The 20,472-nt window shown below is 40.4% G+C and overlaps 1 protein-coding gene across 1 annotated transcript in view; it reads right to left on the reverse strand.

The window, feature by feature from the left end:
* LOC128657047 (zinc finger protein ZFP2-like) overlaps positions 1-20,472 on the reverse strand; it is a 124,161-nt gene that overhangs the window by 99,876 nt on the left and 3,813 nt on the right. The window contains exons 2-5 of the mRNA XM_053711271.1: positions 19,761-19,883; positions 4,048-4,107; positions 3,716-3,863; positions 3,277-3,375 (exon numbers count right to left, since the gene is read on the reverse strand). Of these exons, the coding sequence (XP_053567246.1) occupies positions 3,277-3,375; positions 3,716-3,863; positions 4,048-4,107; positions 19,761-19,838 (385 nt within the window). The 5' untranslated portion in view covers positions 19,839-19,883. The remainder of the gene's footprint in view (positions 1-3,276; positions 3,376-3,715; positions 3,864-4,047; positions 4,108-19,760; positions 19,884-20,472) is intronic.

Below are 20,472 nucleotides of genomic sequence, written 5' to 3' on the forward strand. Positions count from 1 at the left end.
AATCTTAATATAAAGTTAGGGGGTTGTTAGGTTTAGGGGTTAATAGTTTAATTTAGTTTTTTGCGATGTGGGGGCTGTCGGTTTAGGGGTTAATAGGTTTATTTAGTGGCGGTGATGTGGGAGGCCAGACGTTTAGGGGTTAATAACTTAATTTAGTGGCGGTGATGTCGAGGAGCGGCGGAATAGGGGTTAATAACTTCATTATAGTGTGGGCGATGTTGGGGTGCAGGGGAATAGGGGTTAATAACTTTATTTAGGTGGCGGCGATGTCGGGAGAGGCAGATTAGGGGTGTTTAGACGTGGGGTTTATGTTAGGGTGTTTAAACGTAACTTTTTTTCCCCATAGACATCAATGGGGTTGCGTTACTGCGATCGCCATTCCGCGCTTCAGGTGTTAGAAAAAAAACTAACACGCTCTCCCCATTGATGTCTATGGGGAAAGTGTGCACAATCACGTATTCTCAGCCCTTGGAGCTCATCGCAACCGTATCTCACGCACAAGGCGGCTTTTTAAAAACTTGTAATGGTAGTGCTATGGAGGGTGAAAAAAACGCAACTTTTGTTGCATTCATTTCGTACCCTCTATAGCGCAAATCTTGTAATCTAGGTGAATGTTAGTTATGCAAAGCTGGGGAATGGGCAGTAAAGGCGTTATCTATATTTTTAAACAACAATATTTAGGGCATATTGAGATTGATCAATAACATAAAAAATGTAATTTTATTAGATTTGTAAATTCAGATGTTACGTTAAATATTTAAAATATATTGCAAATTTGCAGGTATGAGTATGAAGCATACACACCCAAAACATATTTCATAACTTAAGGGAACATTCCAGCCAAAATTAGAATCCACATGGGTGCATTTCAGTTTTGAATAGAAGCATCTTTGTCATATAGATGTTTTAGCAAAAGTGCTTCTAATAAAAGCTATAGCTATTTCAAAAGTGTATTTAAGTATGCACCGTGCACCAGCATTTTAAACACAGCACTTGCTCTGAGAGCCTAAAGGTGCTTTTATTATCTGGTAAAGACTCAATTTGTTAATTGCTTACATGATACAAGCCCCGCAGGTGCTCTGAGCAACTGCAGTATTTAAAATGCTGGTGCACTGACAAAATCCATAATCTTCACATGCACATGCAGAGAAAAATGTTAACACTAAAACAGTGATAACTTTTACTATAAGCTTTTTGCCAATACATGTATATTGCAAATATGTTTGTATTTAAAGATGTAATTCAACTATGTGTATGTGTGTGTGCCATTCACATGAAGCAGAGGGTGAGATAGGGCGTGTGTGTGTGCCATTCACATGAAGCAGAGGGTGAGATAGGGCGTGTGTGTGTGCCATTCACATGAAGCAGAGGGTGAGATAGGGCGTGTGTGTGCCATTCACATGAAGCAGAGGGTGAGATAGGGCGTGTGTGTGCCATTCACATGAAGCAGAGGGTGAGATAGGGCGTGTGTGTGCCATTCACATGAAGCAGAGGGTGAGAGAGGGCGTGTGTGCCATTCACATGAAGCAGAGGGTGAGATAGGGCGTCTGTGTGCCATTCACATGAAGCAGAGGGTGAGATAGGGCGTGTGTGTGCCATTCACATGAAGCAGAGGGTGAGATAGGGCGTGTGTGTGCCATTCACATGAAGCAGAGGGTGAGATAGGGCGTGTGTGTGCCATTCACATGAAGCAGAGGGTGAGATAGGGCGTGTGTGTGCCATTCACATGAAGCAGAGGGTGAGATAGGGCGTGTGTGTGCCATTCACATGAAGCAGAGGGTGAGAGAGGGCGTGTGTGTATCATTTACATGAAGCAGAGTGTGAGAGAGGGCATGCGTGTGTACCATTCACATGAAGTAGCGGGTGAGAGAGGGCATGTGTGTGTGCCATTCACATGAATCAGAGGGTGAGAGAAGGGAAGAGAGGGCATGCGTGTGTACCATTCACATGAATCAGAGGGTGAGAGAGGGCATGTGTGTGTGCCATTCACATGAAGCAGAGGGTGAGAGAGGGCATGTGTGTGTGCCATTCACATGAAGCAGAGGGTGAGAGAGGGCATGTGTGTGTGCCATTCACATGAAGCAGAGGGTGAGAGAGGGCATGTGTGTGTACCATTCACATGAATCAGAGGGTGAGAGAGGGCATGTGTGTGTGCCATTCACATGAAGCAGAGGGTGAGAGAGGGCATGTGTGTGTACCATTTACATGAAGCAGAGGGTGAGAGAGGGCATGGGTGTGTACCATTTACATGAAGCAGAGGGTGAGAGAGGGCATGCGTGTGTACCATTCACATAAAGCAGAGGGTGAGAGAGGGCATGCGTGTGTACCATTCACATAAAGCAGAGGGTGAGAGAGGGCATGTGTGTGTGTATGCGCCATTTACATGAAGCAGAGGGTGAGAGAGGGAATGTGTGTGTGCGCCATTTACATGACGCAGAGGGTGAGCAAGGGCATTTGTGTGTATCATTTACATGAATCAGAGGGTGAGAGAGAAGAGAGGGCATTTGTGTGTGCCATTTACATGAAGCAGAGGGTGAGAGAGGGCATTTGTGTGTACCATTCACATGAAGCAGCGAGTGAGAGAGGGCATGTATGTACCATTCACATGAAGCAGAGGGTGAGAGAGAGGGCAATGCGTGTGTACCATTCACATGAAGCAGAGGGTGAGAGAGAAGGGAAGAGAGGGAATGTGTGTGTATCATTTACATGAATCAGAGGGCGAGAGTGAAGAGAAGAGAGGGCATGTGTGTGTATCATTTCCATGAAGCAGAGGGTGAGAGTGAAAAGAGAGGGCATGTGTGTGTGCCATTCACATAAATCAGAGAGTGAGAGAGAAGGGAAGAGAGGGCATGTGTGTGTATCATTTCCATGAAGCAGACGGTGAGAGAGAAGGGAAGAGAGGGCATGTGTGTGTGTCATTTACATGAAGCAGAGGGTGAGAGAGAAGGGAAGAGAGGGCGTGTGTGTGTACTATTCACATGAAGCAGAGGGTGAGAGATAAGAAAAGACAAGGTAGGGATGTGAACCAAATATATTTTATTATTACAATCTGTCTGTACTGAGGCTCATCATTAACATAGGGGGAAAACATTTTTGAATCAGAGTTTTCTAACTGTGAAGCTTATACCATAGATCACTCACTTGCAGAGACATCTGATGGCTGAATATTCTGTACATCTGTTTTGCACTTAAGCATTTACATATATAAATGAATATACAAATTGATTTAGCAGTATTTGAAAACATTACTTGTAGCTTCTGCCATAGATCTGTTACCTGCAGAGACGTCTGATGGGGTCTCCACTGGCTGAATATTCTGTACAAGTTCTCTATGTGCTCCTGTGTATAGATTTTCATCTCTGTGACCTGTTAGTTCTAATAAAGAATAAAATCAGTTCATTTTGTTAAATGGATATGAAACAATTTTTGTTACATCTAAAATATATATATTTAAATGTATTAAATTAAGAACAAAACAAAGCATCTGTTTTGCACTTAAGCATTTACATATATAAATGAATATACAAATTGATTTAGCAGTAATTCCTCTTGACCCTTTAACTGTGTTTTTATTATTTTTGTTGGGTATAAAACTAGTTTATAATCAGACAAATCATTAGATCACACATGACGGGTTCATGTAGATTTGCTGTCAGTCACGTCAGTATTGTTTGTACATTTCCTGAGTGAGATATTTATTACTACACAGAGTTACCTGAGCTCTCATTCCCTGGGATCTCCATAGTCCTTACTGCTTGGTGAGTCTCCATCATGACGTCCTTGTAAAGCTCCTTGTGTCCCTCTATATACTCCCACTCCTCCATAGAGAAATACACAGCAACATCATCACACTTTATAGGCACCTGAAAAACACACAACTCATTCAGCGCTGACACAGGGACTGGTTCTGTCACACACTTTTACTGACAGGATAATATTACTGAGAACATACAGAGACACAGACAGAAGGTAGGAAAAACACATAGGGTCAGATGGGTCAGTAAAGGGAGTCACTGTGTATAAGTCACATTCCCCAGCAGTACTCACCTCTCCGCTCAGCTGTTGAACGCTGCTGTGGGAGGGCCTCTTCTTCACAATGGTGTATTCCTATAATATGTATAAGAAAAATCATCAGATTACATATGCCTGGACTAACAAATAATTTTTTACTTCTCTCCATCATCACAAAACATGTAAATAGGGGTGGTGCAGCCAGCGCTCAAGAGAGATGGCTGCACCAGGGTGAGCTCCGAGATACTGAGAGGGCTAAACAAGACAATTCTAATGCCCAGATCTCGTAAGCAGATGTAGTGTGCCCGGATATAGCTGAGGACATTGGCGAAAGTCCTCCAGAAAAGTCCCAGTCGGAGAAAGTGGAGGTGAGAAAAGCCACTTCATATAGGAGGTACGCACCTTTAGTCACGGCGTGTAGGCCGCAACCAAGCACAGCTAAATTTAGCAACGGGATAACAGGAACCCTACATAAGAGACAGTTTGCTTTAGGGTAAAGGCCCAACATTTATTACCAAGGGCTCTCAATAAATACCGGAGGCTTATAGGCCGTGAAGATGGTTCAAGGCTACATGCGGGACAAACTATAAATAATCTGCCAATTTAAAGTGCGACACAACGTACAGTATCACATAAGTGGATCACACACTGACAATGGACTCACCCTTTATAAAAATAAAATTGAAATATATGAAAACTTAAGAGGCACCTGGTGAGGGGAATGTTTAAGAGAGGTGCTGTAATATAGCGGCATTTGCAAACAGAAATACAGTTTCCACATCTTGCACAAATATAAGAATATGGAAGGTAGTGAATTCAAAGCACAGTAAAAAGCAGCTGGCTCTTTTATGTGAATGGCATGATATCCATTTAATGGAAGGATCCTCCAAGTATCGATACTGGCGCTCTGAACTATTTTCTAGAGACACACAAACCATTTACCAGTCCTTATAGAATATATTTTGGTCACTGACCAGCACATCAGAGCTCTGGGGGACGGAGGACTTTGCACCTAATACTACAGATCTCACAAGACACGCTAGTATAATAATCATACCCAATATAAGAGAATAATCGACATGTCTCCGAAGAGAGCTACTAAAGGGGACAGCGTTGTAAAAAAGAAAGCAAACGTAGCACCATCTGTGAACAAGTTCTTTAAGAGTCTAGAACCTCCACTAACGCATGTTGTACCGGACGCAGAACCCATTACAAGAAGCGATTCATTATCATCGGAGTCTGAGTACTCAGGACAAACCATCTCGGTTGCTAAAGCTCTGCTGGATTCGCTGCCTTCTAAAAAGGACTTTACCTCTCTAATTCAACAGGTTAAACATTGTATCCGTGAAATTTCAGAAATAAAGAAAGACCTCACAGAGGTAGGACCAAGGGTGGAAAAATTGGAAGAGGATACAGCTCATCAAGATACTGCTTTGACAAGCTTCAGCAATCCAGCAGCTGGAAAATAAAATCGACGACCTGGAAAATAGGAGTAGTCAACACAATATTAGAATGAGGGGCATATCAGAAGCAGTGGCCCCACAAGATTTAGAAGCATATGTTCAGAGTTTATTTGCCTACCTAACAGAGGAGGGTGATAATACTACCTTTGCTCTGGATAGAGTTCACCAGCCTTAAGAGCTAAACCTTCTGAAGACCAACCTCCAAGGGACGTGATTGTAAAAGTTATGAGCTACCCAATCAAGAAAAATTTGATGAAAAATGCTAGGCAACAAAACCCAATAAAATTTAAAGGAACATACAACTTTTTGAGGATTTATCCCCTAGAACACTCCAAAAAAAGAAGAGACCTCAGGCCGTAAAAAAATAAACTACGTCAGCAAAATATCCCCTATAGATGGGGACACCCATTCAACCTGCAAGTACAATGGAGAGGCAGAAGAATTCTATGTCATACCCCTGAAGATATACCATCAACATGTAAAGAGCTAAGAATAGAACTTCCCATGCCTGCGGAAATCCACTTGCCCACCCTGAACAACTCTCAATCCAAGAAAAATCCACTTCCCCAAAGACCTGAATGGCAAAGAGTGCCTTCAAGACGAAACAACAAATCTTCCTCCAAGCAGTCCACATGTGATGCTGAAGAACGAGAAGCCGCATAGAATATATATAAGTATCTTGTTTTCTGTCTTTTTCTAGAAGTAATGTGATGCATTAGGTTCCTGATTATAATGAATGAGACTCTACTTTCAATAGACTGAAGTTGGGAAAACAAAGAGACTAAAACGTTTTTCTCTTCGCCTTCTCTTCTGGGGCGAATTGAACCCGCATATATGTTATACCCAACTAGTAATGTTTATAGATTTGTTATAAGTTGCATAGAGATGTGCAGATTCCACTATAAAGATCAGAGGGTACTCCGTAAATTGAAAGGCGATGCATACTTGCTCAGCATAATGAATATTTTAGGCATTCTTGAGATGTGTGTTATATATCTAAGAGTTAGGATATATTATTACAAATAGTTATTATTGTGTTTAGCCAACTGGCAATGTTCTCCCCCTTACTTTGAAGCTTTATGCTTTTGAATTACTGTTATTTTAATGTTTTGTATATTGTTTATTTGTTAAGCCTGGGGATTGTAAAGGTATGCTCTGAAGCCATGTGTCTCTATGCTGCCCATCTGTGGTAAGTTTGTTGTTGATTTATAATGACTGCACACAATAACGTTCAACATATACATATAATTACTCAGAATGTAAAGGGGTTTAACTGCCCAAATAAAAGGGCAATGGCCCTGCAGGATCTATACAAAAGAGGTGGAAAAATTATGCTATTGCAGGAAACTCATTTTAAGGTGCATAGAGTACCAAAATATTTAATTACGCAGTATACACAACACTTTCATAGCACAAACCAACAAAAAAAGATAAATGGAGCAAGCATTCTCATCCACAAATCTATTCCATTTAAAATTCTACAAATGGACAAAGATAGGGAAGGGATATTTTTATGTATATCAGGCTTGTTCTTTGGCAAACCCGTTACAATAGTTAACCTTTTCGTGCCTAATAAACACCAATATTCATTCATAAATAATGCCACTTCGAAAATTCTTGACAATTCCAAAGGTCCTCTGCTCCTAGGAGGCAATCTAAACATCCCGTTAGACCCCTCAATTGACTGTTCAAACTCTAAATCTCAAATACTACATAAAACCCTTCAATACATATGGAAAATTTTCAAAATGCTTACGTTACATGACACGTTGCGCTACTTAAATCTCCCACCCACATGAAAGTTATTCACGACTTGATTATATCCTAACAGATCACAATGTACTTTCATATATTAGACAAATCTAACATAAAGCACACAACACAGTCTGACCACTCAATGGTGTCTTTTAAATTTGCCATCTATGCCAATTAGGCCATTTTGTTGGAGGTTAGATGATTCGCTGTTACTGAACTCAAAAGACTTGGAGAATTTTACCAAACAGTTAGACACTTATTTTTTAATAAACTCCATACTGGAATCAAACCCTGACATGATCTGGGAAGCACACAAGGCCTATATGAGATGCCAATGTATAAAAGCCAGAGCGATTAAGCAAAGAGTAAATAGGAAAGTTTACACATCCCTAGCACAAGAAATATCGGAGCTAGATTATCTGGTAAAGTTGAATCCCACTGATGACTCACTACAAAAATTGTTAAAATGATAAAAGAAATAAGCTAAATGAACATTTGCAAATTGAAACTCAAAGAAGGCAACTATTTTTTACAACAAAAATGTTATGGAAAGAGCAATTAAACAGGTAAACATCTAGCGAGGGCGTTAAAGAAACAAGTAAAATCATATATTCACTCAATTACCTCAAACAATGGAACTCAGGTAGAAGACACTACAAATATAGCTAAAATATTTCAGGAGTTCTATCATAAATTATGTAACATACATAGGGAAAGACCCTTAAGCACACATAGTGAAGCCTGTGACAAATATTTACACAAAATCACTCTCCCGAATCTGTCTGTGGAAGAAGCACAGTCCTTAGAATCACCAATATCTGCCGAGGAGGTCTCTGTAGGCCCGGACAGCTTCACTAATCTTTATTATAAAACTTTTAAATCCCAATTGAGCCCCCATTTGACATTGTTATTCAACCATATATCGGATCAACACATGTTCCCTGATACTATGCTTCAAGCGCATATAATGGTTCTCCCAAAACCAGGGAAAACCCCTAACACCCCGGCTAACTTCAGACCCATCTCTCTGCTTAATGCAGACATTAAATTATACGCTAAAGTTGTAGCTACAAGATTGAATAAATTATTATCATTTCTTTTGGATGGTGACCAGGTGGGTTTTGTACAAAACCGAGAGGCTAAGGATAACATAGGTAAAGTAATTACCCTCTTAGATTACATTAAACACACTAAAATGCCTGCTATATTCCTATCAACAGATGCAGAAAAAGCATTTGACAGATTAGACTGGACATTTCTACATTCCACATTAGTTAAATTCAGCTTCCCACCTAAATTCATTGCCCAAATATTTGCCTTATATTCAAACCCTTCAGCACAAATTCGGCTTAATGGTACCCTGTCAGATGCTTTCAAAATTCGTAATGGTATGAGACAGGGATGCCCACTGTCTCCTCTTCTATTTGTGTTATCCCTAGAACCTCTGGCAGCTAAATTACATAACAATCCCCAAATAATAGACATTAAGATCTTAGACCAGTCATACAAACTAGCTATGTTTGCGGACAATGTTCTGCTAACCTTGTCTTCCCCTATTGAGTCTCTGAAGTTTGTTCAGGCGGAACTCCAAGTTTACAGTAAGGTTTCCAATTTTTTGGTCAATCCGACCAAGTCATAATTATATCCCATTAACATCACAACAAAAGCTCTTAATACAATTAAATCAAGTAGTCCTTTTAAAATCAACCTTAAAGCGCTGAAGTATCTAGGTATTCACTTGACATCCGATGTGGAAAATCTCTGTAAGCTAAATTATACAGAGTTTCAACTCCTAACTTCTAGATGGATGCCCAAACATAAATATTTCTTAGCTGGGTAGAATAGCAGCTACAAATATTACCCTTTTATCTAAGGCATTATTATATATTATGCAAGCACTTCCCATAACCGTTGTATCTAGGGACATTCAAAAATTGCAAAAGGTAATAAATGAATATCTTTGGCAAAGGAAACCACCTAGATTATCCCAAAACATAATATACACCCCTAGAGAGAAAGGAGGGCTGGGGGTCCCCAATCTGAGCTGGTATAAATTGGCTATATCATTGAGTAGAGTGGTAGATTGGTGCAGACAGGGCAAACAATCATACAAGAAGGTAGAACATCTGGAATCACGATTGTTGAATGTCACACACTTAGGGGGACTTTGCTGAGCCCCATTGACCTCTATATTGAATGTTGGTAAGTCATACTCTATTTTTAATGAAATATGGTCTAATTGGATATCCCTTAGAAATAAATTCCCCAAAATATCTTCCACATATTAACCACTAAAAACGTTGCTCCATAACAAAGAATTTGAAATAAGTAAGACTTGGAATGTACATACACCTCAGGCTCCATGTGAATTGTATGACCTAATCCCAATGTACAATTTAATAGAAAAAGGTAAACTACATAATAGGCAAGAGCTACAAGAATTAGGATGCAGATACTTTACGTCTTGGTTTACATATCACCAGACACGACACTATAGACTAACTCATAAAAATATGGGAGATTTTTTAAGACCCCCAACAGCATTCAAAACATTAATTCTTAACCAAAATTCTAAAAAGAAAGGGATAATGTCCTTCCTATATCAACATCTCATGGAGTTACACCTTCCGTCAAGGCCTACTTATGTTCATAAATGGGAGACTAAGATGAATAGGCAGATAACACCTAAACAATGGAAACTATGGTCATACATCACAGCAAAATCAGCACACTCATCTTCCTATTTGGAAACAAACATGAAAATTCTCACAAGATGGTATTTAACACCGAGCAAATTAAAGCATATGTTTAAGAATGCAAGTAACAAATGTTGGAGAGGATGCAGCCAGGAAGGCACAATGTTACATATATGGTGGGAGTGTGATCCCCTTTCTCCAGTTTGGAGAGACATACACATAGTAATTGGTGAGGTCATGGGTTTCTCCCCGAATGATCTTTCTGCCATAACTTGTAAGCTCAGACGAGGCATTACCCAAATTATGATTAATACAGCCAAACAATTAATCCCTAAATTTTGGAGAACACTACAAATACCCTCTCTAGAAAGCTGGAAACATCAAGTTGATTATACATTAAAAATGGAGAGATACTTTTATTTGTCTACAGGGAAACTAAACATATATCATGATATTGTTTTCTTAGGGGAACAATATAAATATGCAGGAGCAAAATGAGATTTGGAATTTATCATTGACCTCACCAACCAAGCTGTTAGGTATAGGGGCGTTTTGGCAGAGATGGCATTGGAGTATATTAATAGATAAATCATAGATAGTAATCATATCCCCAGGCAACGCTGTTCATTTTTTATTTTTGTTCATGTTTCTCAAATTTTCCCAGTTCTAAATTTTACCCATCCACAATTGTTCTTATATCACTTTTGATGAAAAGGTGGTTATGCAAAGCTAGCAATATTTTCAGACTGTAATTACAAATACGTACTCTTAAACATTAAGGATTAATTGAGTATTTTTGTGGAAGAGTCATATGTTCTTTGGATGAAGAAAAGATTGTTTATAATGTAGACAGAAAGACTTAAAGAGAGAAGTAACTTTTTTGGTCACACAAGTCTACGAAAAATATGTTTTGTACTTCCATTGTAACACGTAAGCATTTATGTTACTCTAATATATTTCAAATGAAGAAGTAACATAAAACATATAAATAAATAAAATATAGTGGATAATAGCTGCTAAAGACTAAGAATATGAGCTCAGGAATATAGACATTGCTGGAACATTTGAGAGGGTGTGATGGGGAGGGGTGAGTTGAGCCCTTGATTGATAGGAGGTTCCTTCGGTGCTGGGGTCCCTTGGGTATTAAGGCTTTTTTGTAGTAGGGGTTGTGCAGAGGGGCCTTTAGGTTCTGGAGGGAGTTTTAGCAATAGAGGTCATGTAGTAGGGCTTCGTATGCTTGGGATTTTTCTTTACTGTGTGCAGGGGGCCCTGGGTGCTGGGGGATGATTTGTGTTGGAGGGTTGTGCAGGTTAATAAGCTTAAAGAGAAAGTCTACTTTATTTTATTTATTTATTATTTAAAAAGATAGATAACACCTTTACTACCCATTCCCCAGATTTGCATAAGCAACAATGTTATATTTATATATTTTATAACAACGAAACCTAGAAATCTCCGCCTGTTTCTAAGCCCCTGCAGGTCGCCTCACAATGCTTATTAAAGGGACAGTCTAGTCCAAAATAAACTTTCATGAATCAGATAGGGCATGTCATTTTAAACAATTTACTTTTAGCACCAATTTTGCTTTGTTCCCTTGGTATTCTTAGTTGAAAGCTAGACCTAGGAGGTTCATATGCTAATATCTAAGCCCTTGAAGGCTGGCTTTTCTCTCAGGGCATTTTGACAGTTTTCACCACTAGAGGGTGTTAGTTCATGTGTGTCATATAGATAACACTGTGCTAACGCACGTGGAGTTCCTATGAGCCAGCACTGATTGACTAAAATGCATGTCTGTCAAAAGAACTGAAATAAGGGGCAGTTTACAGAAGCTTACAATACAAAGTAATCACAGAGGTAAAATGTGTATTTATTGTGTTGGTTATGCAAAACTAGGGAATGGGTTATAAAGGGATTATCTATCTTTTAAAACAATAAAAATCCTGATGTAGACTGTCCCTTTAACTTTTCACAGCAAGATAATGCAAGTCCATGTGTGAAATATAGATAACATTTTGCTCACTCCTGTGGAGTTATGCAGGAACCAGCACAAGTTGGCTAAAAGGCAAGTTTGTAAAAAGCACTGAAAAAGGGGCAGTCTGCAGAGGCTTAGATTCAGATAATGATAAAGCAAAACGTATATTAGTATAACAGTAATGGTTATGCAAAACTGGTGAATGGGTAATAAAGAGATTATCTTTTTAGACAATAACACTTTTCAAGTAGCTTGTCCCTTTAAAAGGGACACTCACCCTGCTGCCACAGGTAAGATTAGAAGGCAGAGTTGGTATACCTATTAAAATGACATTGCCTAAGCTAGTTTTGATCTCGCATAACGCGAGAGGATTAAATACAGACATTAAGAGAAGGACAGCCATGTCAAATTATAGACGGTTGAGGGCCAATATTATCTACCTTCAGGAGACCCACTTTTTAAGGGATACTATTCCCAAATATTGGGCAAGGGATTTTTCGATGCAATTCCATTCTGCATTAGATTCTAAAAAAAGGGGAGTCTCCATATTAATTCATTCCTCGATACCATTTACACACAGGGAAACTATATCTGATAGAGAGGGTAGGTATCTTCTGGTATTTGGTCAAATAAGAAATGTGGAGGTTCTCTTGTGCAATGTATATGCTCCCAACGAGCAGCAAGACAAGTTTTTTAGCACAATCTCTAATTTACTGACTGGGTGGTCTAGACTGCGGATAATTTTAGCAGGAGACTTTAATATTGACCTCCAATCATTGACCAAGCAGACACTTACCCAACAATCTAAGAAAAAACAGAGACAAAAAACAATGGCCAGAAACATACAGGGGATACTAGATCAACACACACTACAGGATACTTGGCAACAGCTAAACGGGGGGAACGGGGGCACCACTTATTACTCATCGGCCCATGATAGCTACACAAAAATTGATTATGTGTTCACTAGTCAGATCCTACAACCAGCAATACACTCTATATGTATACATCCATGTGTGTGGTCCGACCACTCCTTGACATTGCTAACTCTAGGTGATCTTTCAGATCCAAAGAGAGCAAAGACGTGGACATACGACCCACTCTGTATTAAAGATCCAATTATTAAAGACAGGGTCCTAAACAATCTAAAAGAGTATTGGCAAATTAACGTAGACTCCACAGATAACCCTATTGCACCCTGGGCAGCACACAAAGCAGTAATCAGGGGTATACTAATAAAAGAGAAAGGGCTATATAGAAAAAAGACTGATAACCTCATTACACAACTGAACGCTGAAATTGCCTCTCTGGAACAGAATCATAAATTAAATAATTCTAAGACCACGCTGGCCAGACTTGTTGGTAAGAAACAAACCCTACAATCTATATTAAACGAGCAATCTATAAAAGTTGCACATAGATTGAAAACAAACTACTTTATTTTTGCCAATAAGCCTGACAGGTATCTTGCAAAAAAGATTAGAGATGATTGTCAGTCCCTCTCTATACCAAGCATCCAGACACCTACTGGCCAAATAACTTCACATCCCCAAGAAATTGTTAACACATTCTCTAAATTCTATAGTGGATTATATGATGGCACAAAGGTGCAACATAACTCCACGACGAAGGAGGTTTTTGACTCTTTCTTACAAAAAGCTAAACTGACACCAATAAATGATGAGGATAGGGATGCCTTGAATGCTAAGATCACGAGGGCGGAGGTGATATCAGCTATAAGAGACCTTAAACCTGGCAAGGCCCCGGGGCCTGACGGGTTCCCAGGGGAATATTATAAAGCGTTTCGGGAGGCCCTGGTTCCCCATTTAGTGACGTTTGCAAATCATGTCATGGAGGGCGGAAAGATACCTACGGATCTTCTCCGGGCTAAGATTGTGGTTATACCAAAGCAAGGGAAGGATCATAATCTTTGTAGTAGCTATAGGCCTATTTCCCTCATAAACCAGGATATCAAGATAGTCACAAAAATTTTGGCTAATAGGCTAAAACATATTTTACCCCGTATTATACATCCTGATCAGGTGGGATTTATTAAGGAAAGGGAGGCCCCGGATAATATTCGCAAGATGGTATCGGTAATAGATTTCCTACGGGATCGACGAGTGCCTTCTCTGATCCTATCATTGGATGCGGAGAAGGCATTCGATAGGGTTGATTGGAAATACATGTTGGCCCTTCTATCAAACTTGGGATTTGAAGGTAGCTTTTTAAAGGCCATTAGGGGATTATATTCGACGCCCACAGCATATGTTAGAGCAATAGGACATCAGTCAGAAAATATACCCATCCTTAACGGAACAAGACAGGGTTGTCCTCTCTCCCCTTTGATTTTTGCTATATGCATCGAACCATTGGCTGCCTATATACGCAACTGCCCCGATATAGTTGGTTTGGAGGTGGGAAAAATACATCATAAAATCACCCTATTTGCGGATGATGTGTTGCTTACTATCACAAGGCCACTCCATACGTTACCCTATGTATACCAAGCAATACATCTATTTTCTCAGATCTCTGGTTATAAAATTAACGCGGACAAATGTGAAGCGCTCCCTATATCTATCCCGAAACACACCGTCAAACTGATAGAGGCGAACTTTGACTTTAGATGGGTACCAGAAGGGTTAAAGTATCTAGGCATAAAATTGATGTCACACTCCTCAAAACTATATGAGGCAAATTATACCCCTATGCTTAAAGCAATTAGGTCTGATCTAGGGAAATGGAAGAAAATGGGTTTTTCATGGTACGGGAGATTGTCTGCTGTCAAGATGACGATCCTACCAAGGATTTTATATTTGTTCAGAGTGCTCCCAATTAAGATTAATGTCTCAGACATAGCTAATCTTCAGAGCGACATACACAAGTTCTTACGAGACTATAAGCATCCAAGAATTCCACATCATATTTTAAATAGACATAGGCAGCTAGGAGGGGTGGGTGCCCCTAACTTACTTGATTATTATAAGGCCGCGAGACTGTCCCAGGACTCTATACTAAGCAGAAGACAAGAGGATATTCTTTGGCCTGCCTTAGAGGCGGAAATGGTGGGGCAGGAGACCCCGGACGGCATTCTTTGGGGTAGGGAATTATTTAATGGTCATGATATTTATAAGAACAAAACCACATTAGTTACTAGACAGCAATGGCCATCAACAAGACAATCAGAGAAAATATTCCCATATCACTCAAGGATAATCCCCTTAAAATACATTATTAGTGAAGAATTCAAACATCAGATTAAAAAGTGGGAGAACAAAGGGTTATATAGGGTAGCGGACCTATACTCCCAGGGCAGGATGCTGACATTCACTCAGACTCAGCAGAAATTGGAACCTCTTACGCTACACTGGTTTCTATACCTTCAGGTAACCTCAGCTATACGTACATATATAGCCAAGCATATGATACATAGTCGACAGCTTACTCTTGAACAATTGTGCACAGCATCAACTAGGCCTAAAAAAGCAATTTCTAGACTTTATATTTCTATTCAAGAGGCTAGAACATATTCTAAGACCACACTACAGCTAAAATGGGAAACGGACATGGGCAAGGAGCTTGAGCTGGATAGATGGAGTGAGCTGCTACATCAAGCCAGTAGAGGCCTTATCAGTGCTGACTTAAGAGAGAATGTTATAAAAACATCTTTTAGATGGTACCTGACTCCGATAAAGACAGCTCACATGGGGAAGGAGAGTTCCAACTTTTGCTATAGGGGATGTAAGGTAATAGGATCATACCTACATATGTGGTGGGAGTGTCCTAAGGTAAAAAAAATATGGCAAGAGCTGTCTTTGTTAATGAGAAAAGTACTAAATGAGCAGATCTATCTTACTCCGGCTCGGGCGCTGCTACATGAAGGTATTCCCAGACTGAACAAATATATCAATACTTTTATTAGAATCCTGTGTACCACAACGAGAATAGTTATAGCCAAATATTGGAAGACGGAAATTCCATCGTGGTCAGAGGTCCTAGCTAGAATCCAGCTGGTCTATTTGATGTACGAATCAGCTGCACATATACTAGGCACAGAATCTCAGTTCCAAAAGGTCTGGTTTTACTGGATTCTAGAGAGTAACAACAAATCGATCCATAATGTAAGGGAGGGGGTTTAGAGCTGAGATAGAATAAAGGCATCTTGATGAGTGCAGTAATGGAGGAGAAGTGGCGAATATCCTCAGATACAGAAAGCAGGTAGAAACTAAGTTGAGTAGGTAACTTCCAGATGTGAAAACAAAGATAATGAGTACAATGCTGAAATTTTGACTTATACTCTTGTCTCGTGCATCTCTTGTTAAATTTTTTTTTTTTTTTTTTTTTGCTTTTTATTATTGTTATATTCTTTTTCTCACACCCTTTGTTTTTTTTTAGTTTGGTTCTTTTTTGATATGATAAAGCTGTTACTGAGACTAGTAGTAGTTAGAATTATTACCCCCTGCAACTGATTGTCCCCTATTGAAAAGGTCATATTGTTGAAGATATAAAGAAAATGTTCAGGGGATTATTGATTAAAATCGATCACTCCCTCCAGAAGTTTTGAAGGAGTCTATAGAGACTGCTCTGGTTTAATTTTATGATCACTATATTGTGATAGTCTCCTGGATGATACTTGGGAGATCACGTGAATGGACAATGGGGAATCTCAGCAATAAGAGGACTTTTTTGAAGCAAGAGATAATCCAAAGTGATAACTCTTTTTGCTATTTCCCAACTGTATTTCACTGTTTGATGTATTCATGTGACATAATGTATGTATTTTCCCTGATGTTCCGGTTGGGGGAGTGTGGGTAATAAAAAATATTTCATTTAAAAGGGACACTCAAGTCAAAATAATTTTTTATGATTCAGATAGAGCATGCCGTTTTAAGACCCTTTCCAATTTACTTCCATTATCATATTTTGCACAAATTTTTATATACACTCTTTCTGGGAAACAAGATCATATTGAGCATATGCACAAGTTCACAGGGTAAACGTATACTACTACTAGTCTGTGATTGGCTGATGTCTGTCACATGATACAGGGGGCCAGTAAAATGGGAGAAAAAAGAAATTTGTCAGGAAAAAACATATTTATTTGAAATTCAGAGTAGGGGTTATTGTTATTGTTTTGTCTTTTTATTATTTAATTATCTAATTCTACTCCATTGAGTGGTCCTTTAAGTTAGTGTTAGTGAGATGGTCTGGTAAGGGTTTTTCAGATGGTCTGGTGAGCTGAATCTAGGGTTAGTGAGATGGTCTGGTTGAGCAGAAGTTAAGGTATGTGAGATGGTCTGGGTGAGATAAAGTTAGGGCTAGTGAGATGGTCTGGGTGAAATTAAGTTAGGGCTAGTGAGATGGTCTGGGTGAGATGAAGTTAGGGCTAGTGAGATGGTAGATGGTCTGGCTGAGATGAAGTTGGGTTAGTGAGATGGTCTGGGTGAGATGAAGTTAGGGCTAGTGAGATGGTCTGGCTGAGATGAAGTTGGGTTAGTGAGGTGGTCTAGCTGAGATGAAGTTAGGGTTAGTGAGGTGGTCTGGCTGAGATGAAGTTGGGTTAGTGAGATGGTCTGGGTGAGATACAGTTAGGGTTAGTGAGGTGGTCTGGGTGAGATAAAGTTAGGGTTAGTGAGATGGTCTGGGTGAGATAAAGTTAGGGTTAGTGAGATGGTCTGGGTGAGATGAAGTTAGGGCTAGTGAGATGGTCTGGGTGAAATTAAGTTAGGGCTAGTGAGATGGTCTGGGTGAGATGAAGTTAGGGCTAGTGAGATGGTCTGGCTGAGATGAAGTTGGGTTAGTGAGATGGTCTGGGTGAGATGAAGTTAAGGCTAGTGAGATGGTCTGGCTGAGATGAAGTTAGGGTTAGTGAGGTGGTCTGGCTGAGATGAAGTTGGGTTAGTGAGATGGTCTGGGTGAGATACAGTTAGGGTTAGTGAGGTGGTCTGGCTGAGATGAAGTTGGGTTAGTGAGGTGGTCTGGCTGAGATGAAGTTAGGGTTAGTGAGGTGGTCTGGCTGAGATGAAGTTGGGTTAGTGAGATGGTCTGGGTGAGATACAGTTAGGGTTAGTGAGGTGGTCTGGGTGAGATACAGTTAGGGTTAGTGAGATGGTCTGGATTAATTTTGAGATAAAGTTAGGGTTAGTGAGATGGTCTGGGTGAGATGAAGTTAGGGCTAGTGAGATGGTCTGGCTGAGATGAAGTTGGGTTAGTGAGATGGTCTGGGTGAGATGAAGTTAGGGCTAGTGAGATGGTCTGGCTGACATGAAGTTAGGGTTAGTGAGGTGGTCTGGCTGAGATGAAGTTGGGTTAGTGAGATGGTCTGGGTGAGATGAAGTTAGGGCTAGTGAGATGGTCTGGCTGAGATGAAGTTGGGTTAGTGAGGTGGTCTGGCTGAGATGAAGTTAGGGTTAGTGAGATGGTCTGGGTGAGATGAAGTTAGGGCTAGTGAGATGGTCTGGCTGAGATGAAGTTGGGTTAGTGAGATGGTCTGGGTGAGATGAAGTTAGGGCTAGTGAGATGGTCTGGCTGACATGAAGTTAGGGTTAGTGAGGTGGTCTGGCTGAGATGAAGTTGGGTTAGTGAGATGGTCTGGGTGAGATGAAGTTAGGGCTAGTGAGATGGTCTGGCTGAGATGAAGTTGGGTTAGTGAGGTGGTCTGGCTGAGATGAAGTTAGGGTTAGTGAGATGGTCTGGCTGAGATGAAGTTGGGTTAGTGAGATGGTCTGGGTGAGATGAAGTTAGGGCTAGTGAGATGGTCTGGCTGACATGAAGTTAGGGTTAGTGAGGTGGTCTGGCTGAGATGAAGTTGGGTTAGTGATATGGTCTGGGTGAGATGAAGTTAGGGCTAGTGAGATGGTCTGGCTGAGATGAAGTTGGGTTAGTGAGGTGGTCTGGCTGAGATGAAGTTAGGGTTAGTGAGGTGGTCTGGCTGAGATGAAGTTGGGTTAGTGAGATGGTCTGGGTGATATGTTGGGTTAGTGAGATGGTCTGGGTGATATACAGTTAGGGTTAGTGAGGTGGTCTGGGTGAGATAAAGTTAGGGTTAGTGAGATGGTCTGGGTGAGATAAAGTTAGGGTTAGTGAGATGGTCTGGGTGAGATGAAGTTAGGGCTAGTGAGATGGTCTGGGTGAAATTAAGTTAGGGCTAGTGAGATGGTCTGGGTGAGATGAAGTTAGGGCTAGTGAGATGGTCTGGCTGAGATGAAGTTGGGTTAGTGAGATGGTCTGGGTGAGATGAAGTTAGGGCTAGTGAGATGGTCTGGCTGAGATGAAGTTGGGTTAGTGAGGTGGTCTGGCTGAGATGAAGTTAGGGTTAGTGAGGTGGTCTGGCTGAGATGAAGTTGGGTTAGTGAGATGGTCTGGGTGAGATACAGTTAGGGTTAGTGAGGTGGTCTGGGTGAGATGAAGTTAGGGTTAGTGAGATGGTCTGGGTGAGTGAGATGACCTGGATGAGATTAAGTTAGGGTTATTGAGATGGTCTGGTTGAGATGAAGTTAGGGTTAGTAAGATGGTCTGGTTAAGATGAAGTTAGGGTTAGTGAGATGGTCTGGCTGAGATGAAGTTAGGGTTAGTGAGATGGTCTGGGTGAGTGAGATGATCTGGATGAGATGAAGTTAGGGTTAGTGAGATGGTCTGGGTGAGTGAGATGGTCTGGCTGAGATGAAGTTAGGGTTAGTGAGATGGTCTGGGTGAGTGAGATGGTCTGGCTGAGATGAAGTTAGGGTTAGTGAGATGGTCTGGGTGAAACAAAGTTAGGGTTAGTGAGATGGTCTGGGTAAACTGAAGTAAGATCTGGTGTATCACAAGTGGCACAGTAAATAGGACCAGTGTCATATGACATTACGAAGCAGCTCTCACCTCTCCGGTCAGCAGGCAGATGATGCCCAGGGCCTGACTCAGGAACTGCTCTGCTATCTGTTTCCTGTATTTCTTCATCTTGTTCTTTGTCAGTGACTGAGTCAGATGCTATAAATGTGACACCTGTGAGAAGAAAGAAAGACAGCAACGTGAGAGATCAGAAATAATCAGAACTCTTCCTGTATTTTTATTATGGGAAAGAGAGGATTATGTGAGAACAAACATGTTTATTTCACTTATGCACAATATAATACTACACGTGACAAGCTGCATATAGAAAAGATAACATATAAAGTGATAAAATGTCAGGTTTGTCAACCGTTATGTGGTGACACATTTATTTAATATTAGTATCATGAGAAGGTGACTGTATACAGGAATATGCAGTTATCTGATAAATCAGGAAACAAATGTAAAATACTAAGTGCCAAAGCTCCCTGGTTACCAGTTATCCTGTAATTTATGGGATTATCCCAAACTGGTAGCTCTGTCCTGCTGCCCCTCAGTTCTTCATCTGCTATTTATGCTCAAACAGGAATCTGCCCCAAATCGTATAACCCACATATTACCTTGATCATAGGATAAAATTACAAATGATGTGAGGCTGCTAAAGTGAGGACACAACAAATACTGTGCACCAAGTAAGTATTTGCGCTACTACATGTGCTGTAAGCCTGGTCCTTATACCTACTACCCTCTGAACAGCTGTGCT

The sequence above is a fragment of the Bombina bombina genome, chromosome 4 (assembly GCF_027579735.1).
Source record: "Bombina bombina isolate aBomBom1 chromosome 4, aBomBom1.pri, whole genome shotgun sequence".
In the NCBI taxonomy this organism is placed as follows: domain Eukaryota; kingdom Metazoa; phylum Chordata; class Amphibia; order Anura; family Bombinatoridae; genus Bombina; species Bombina bombina.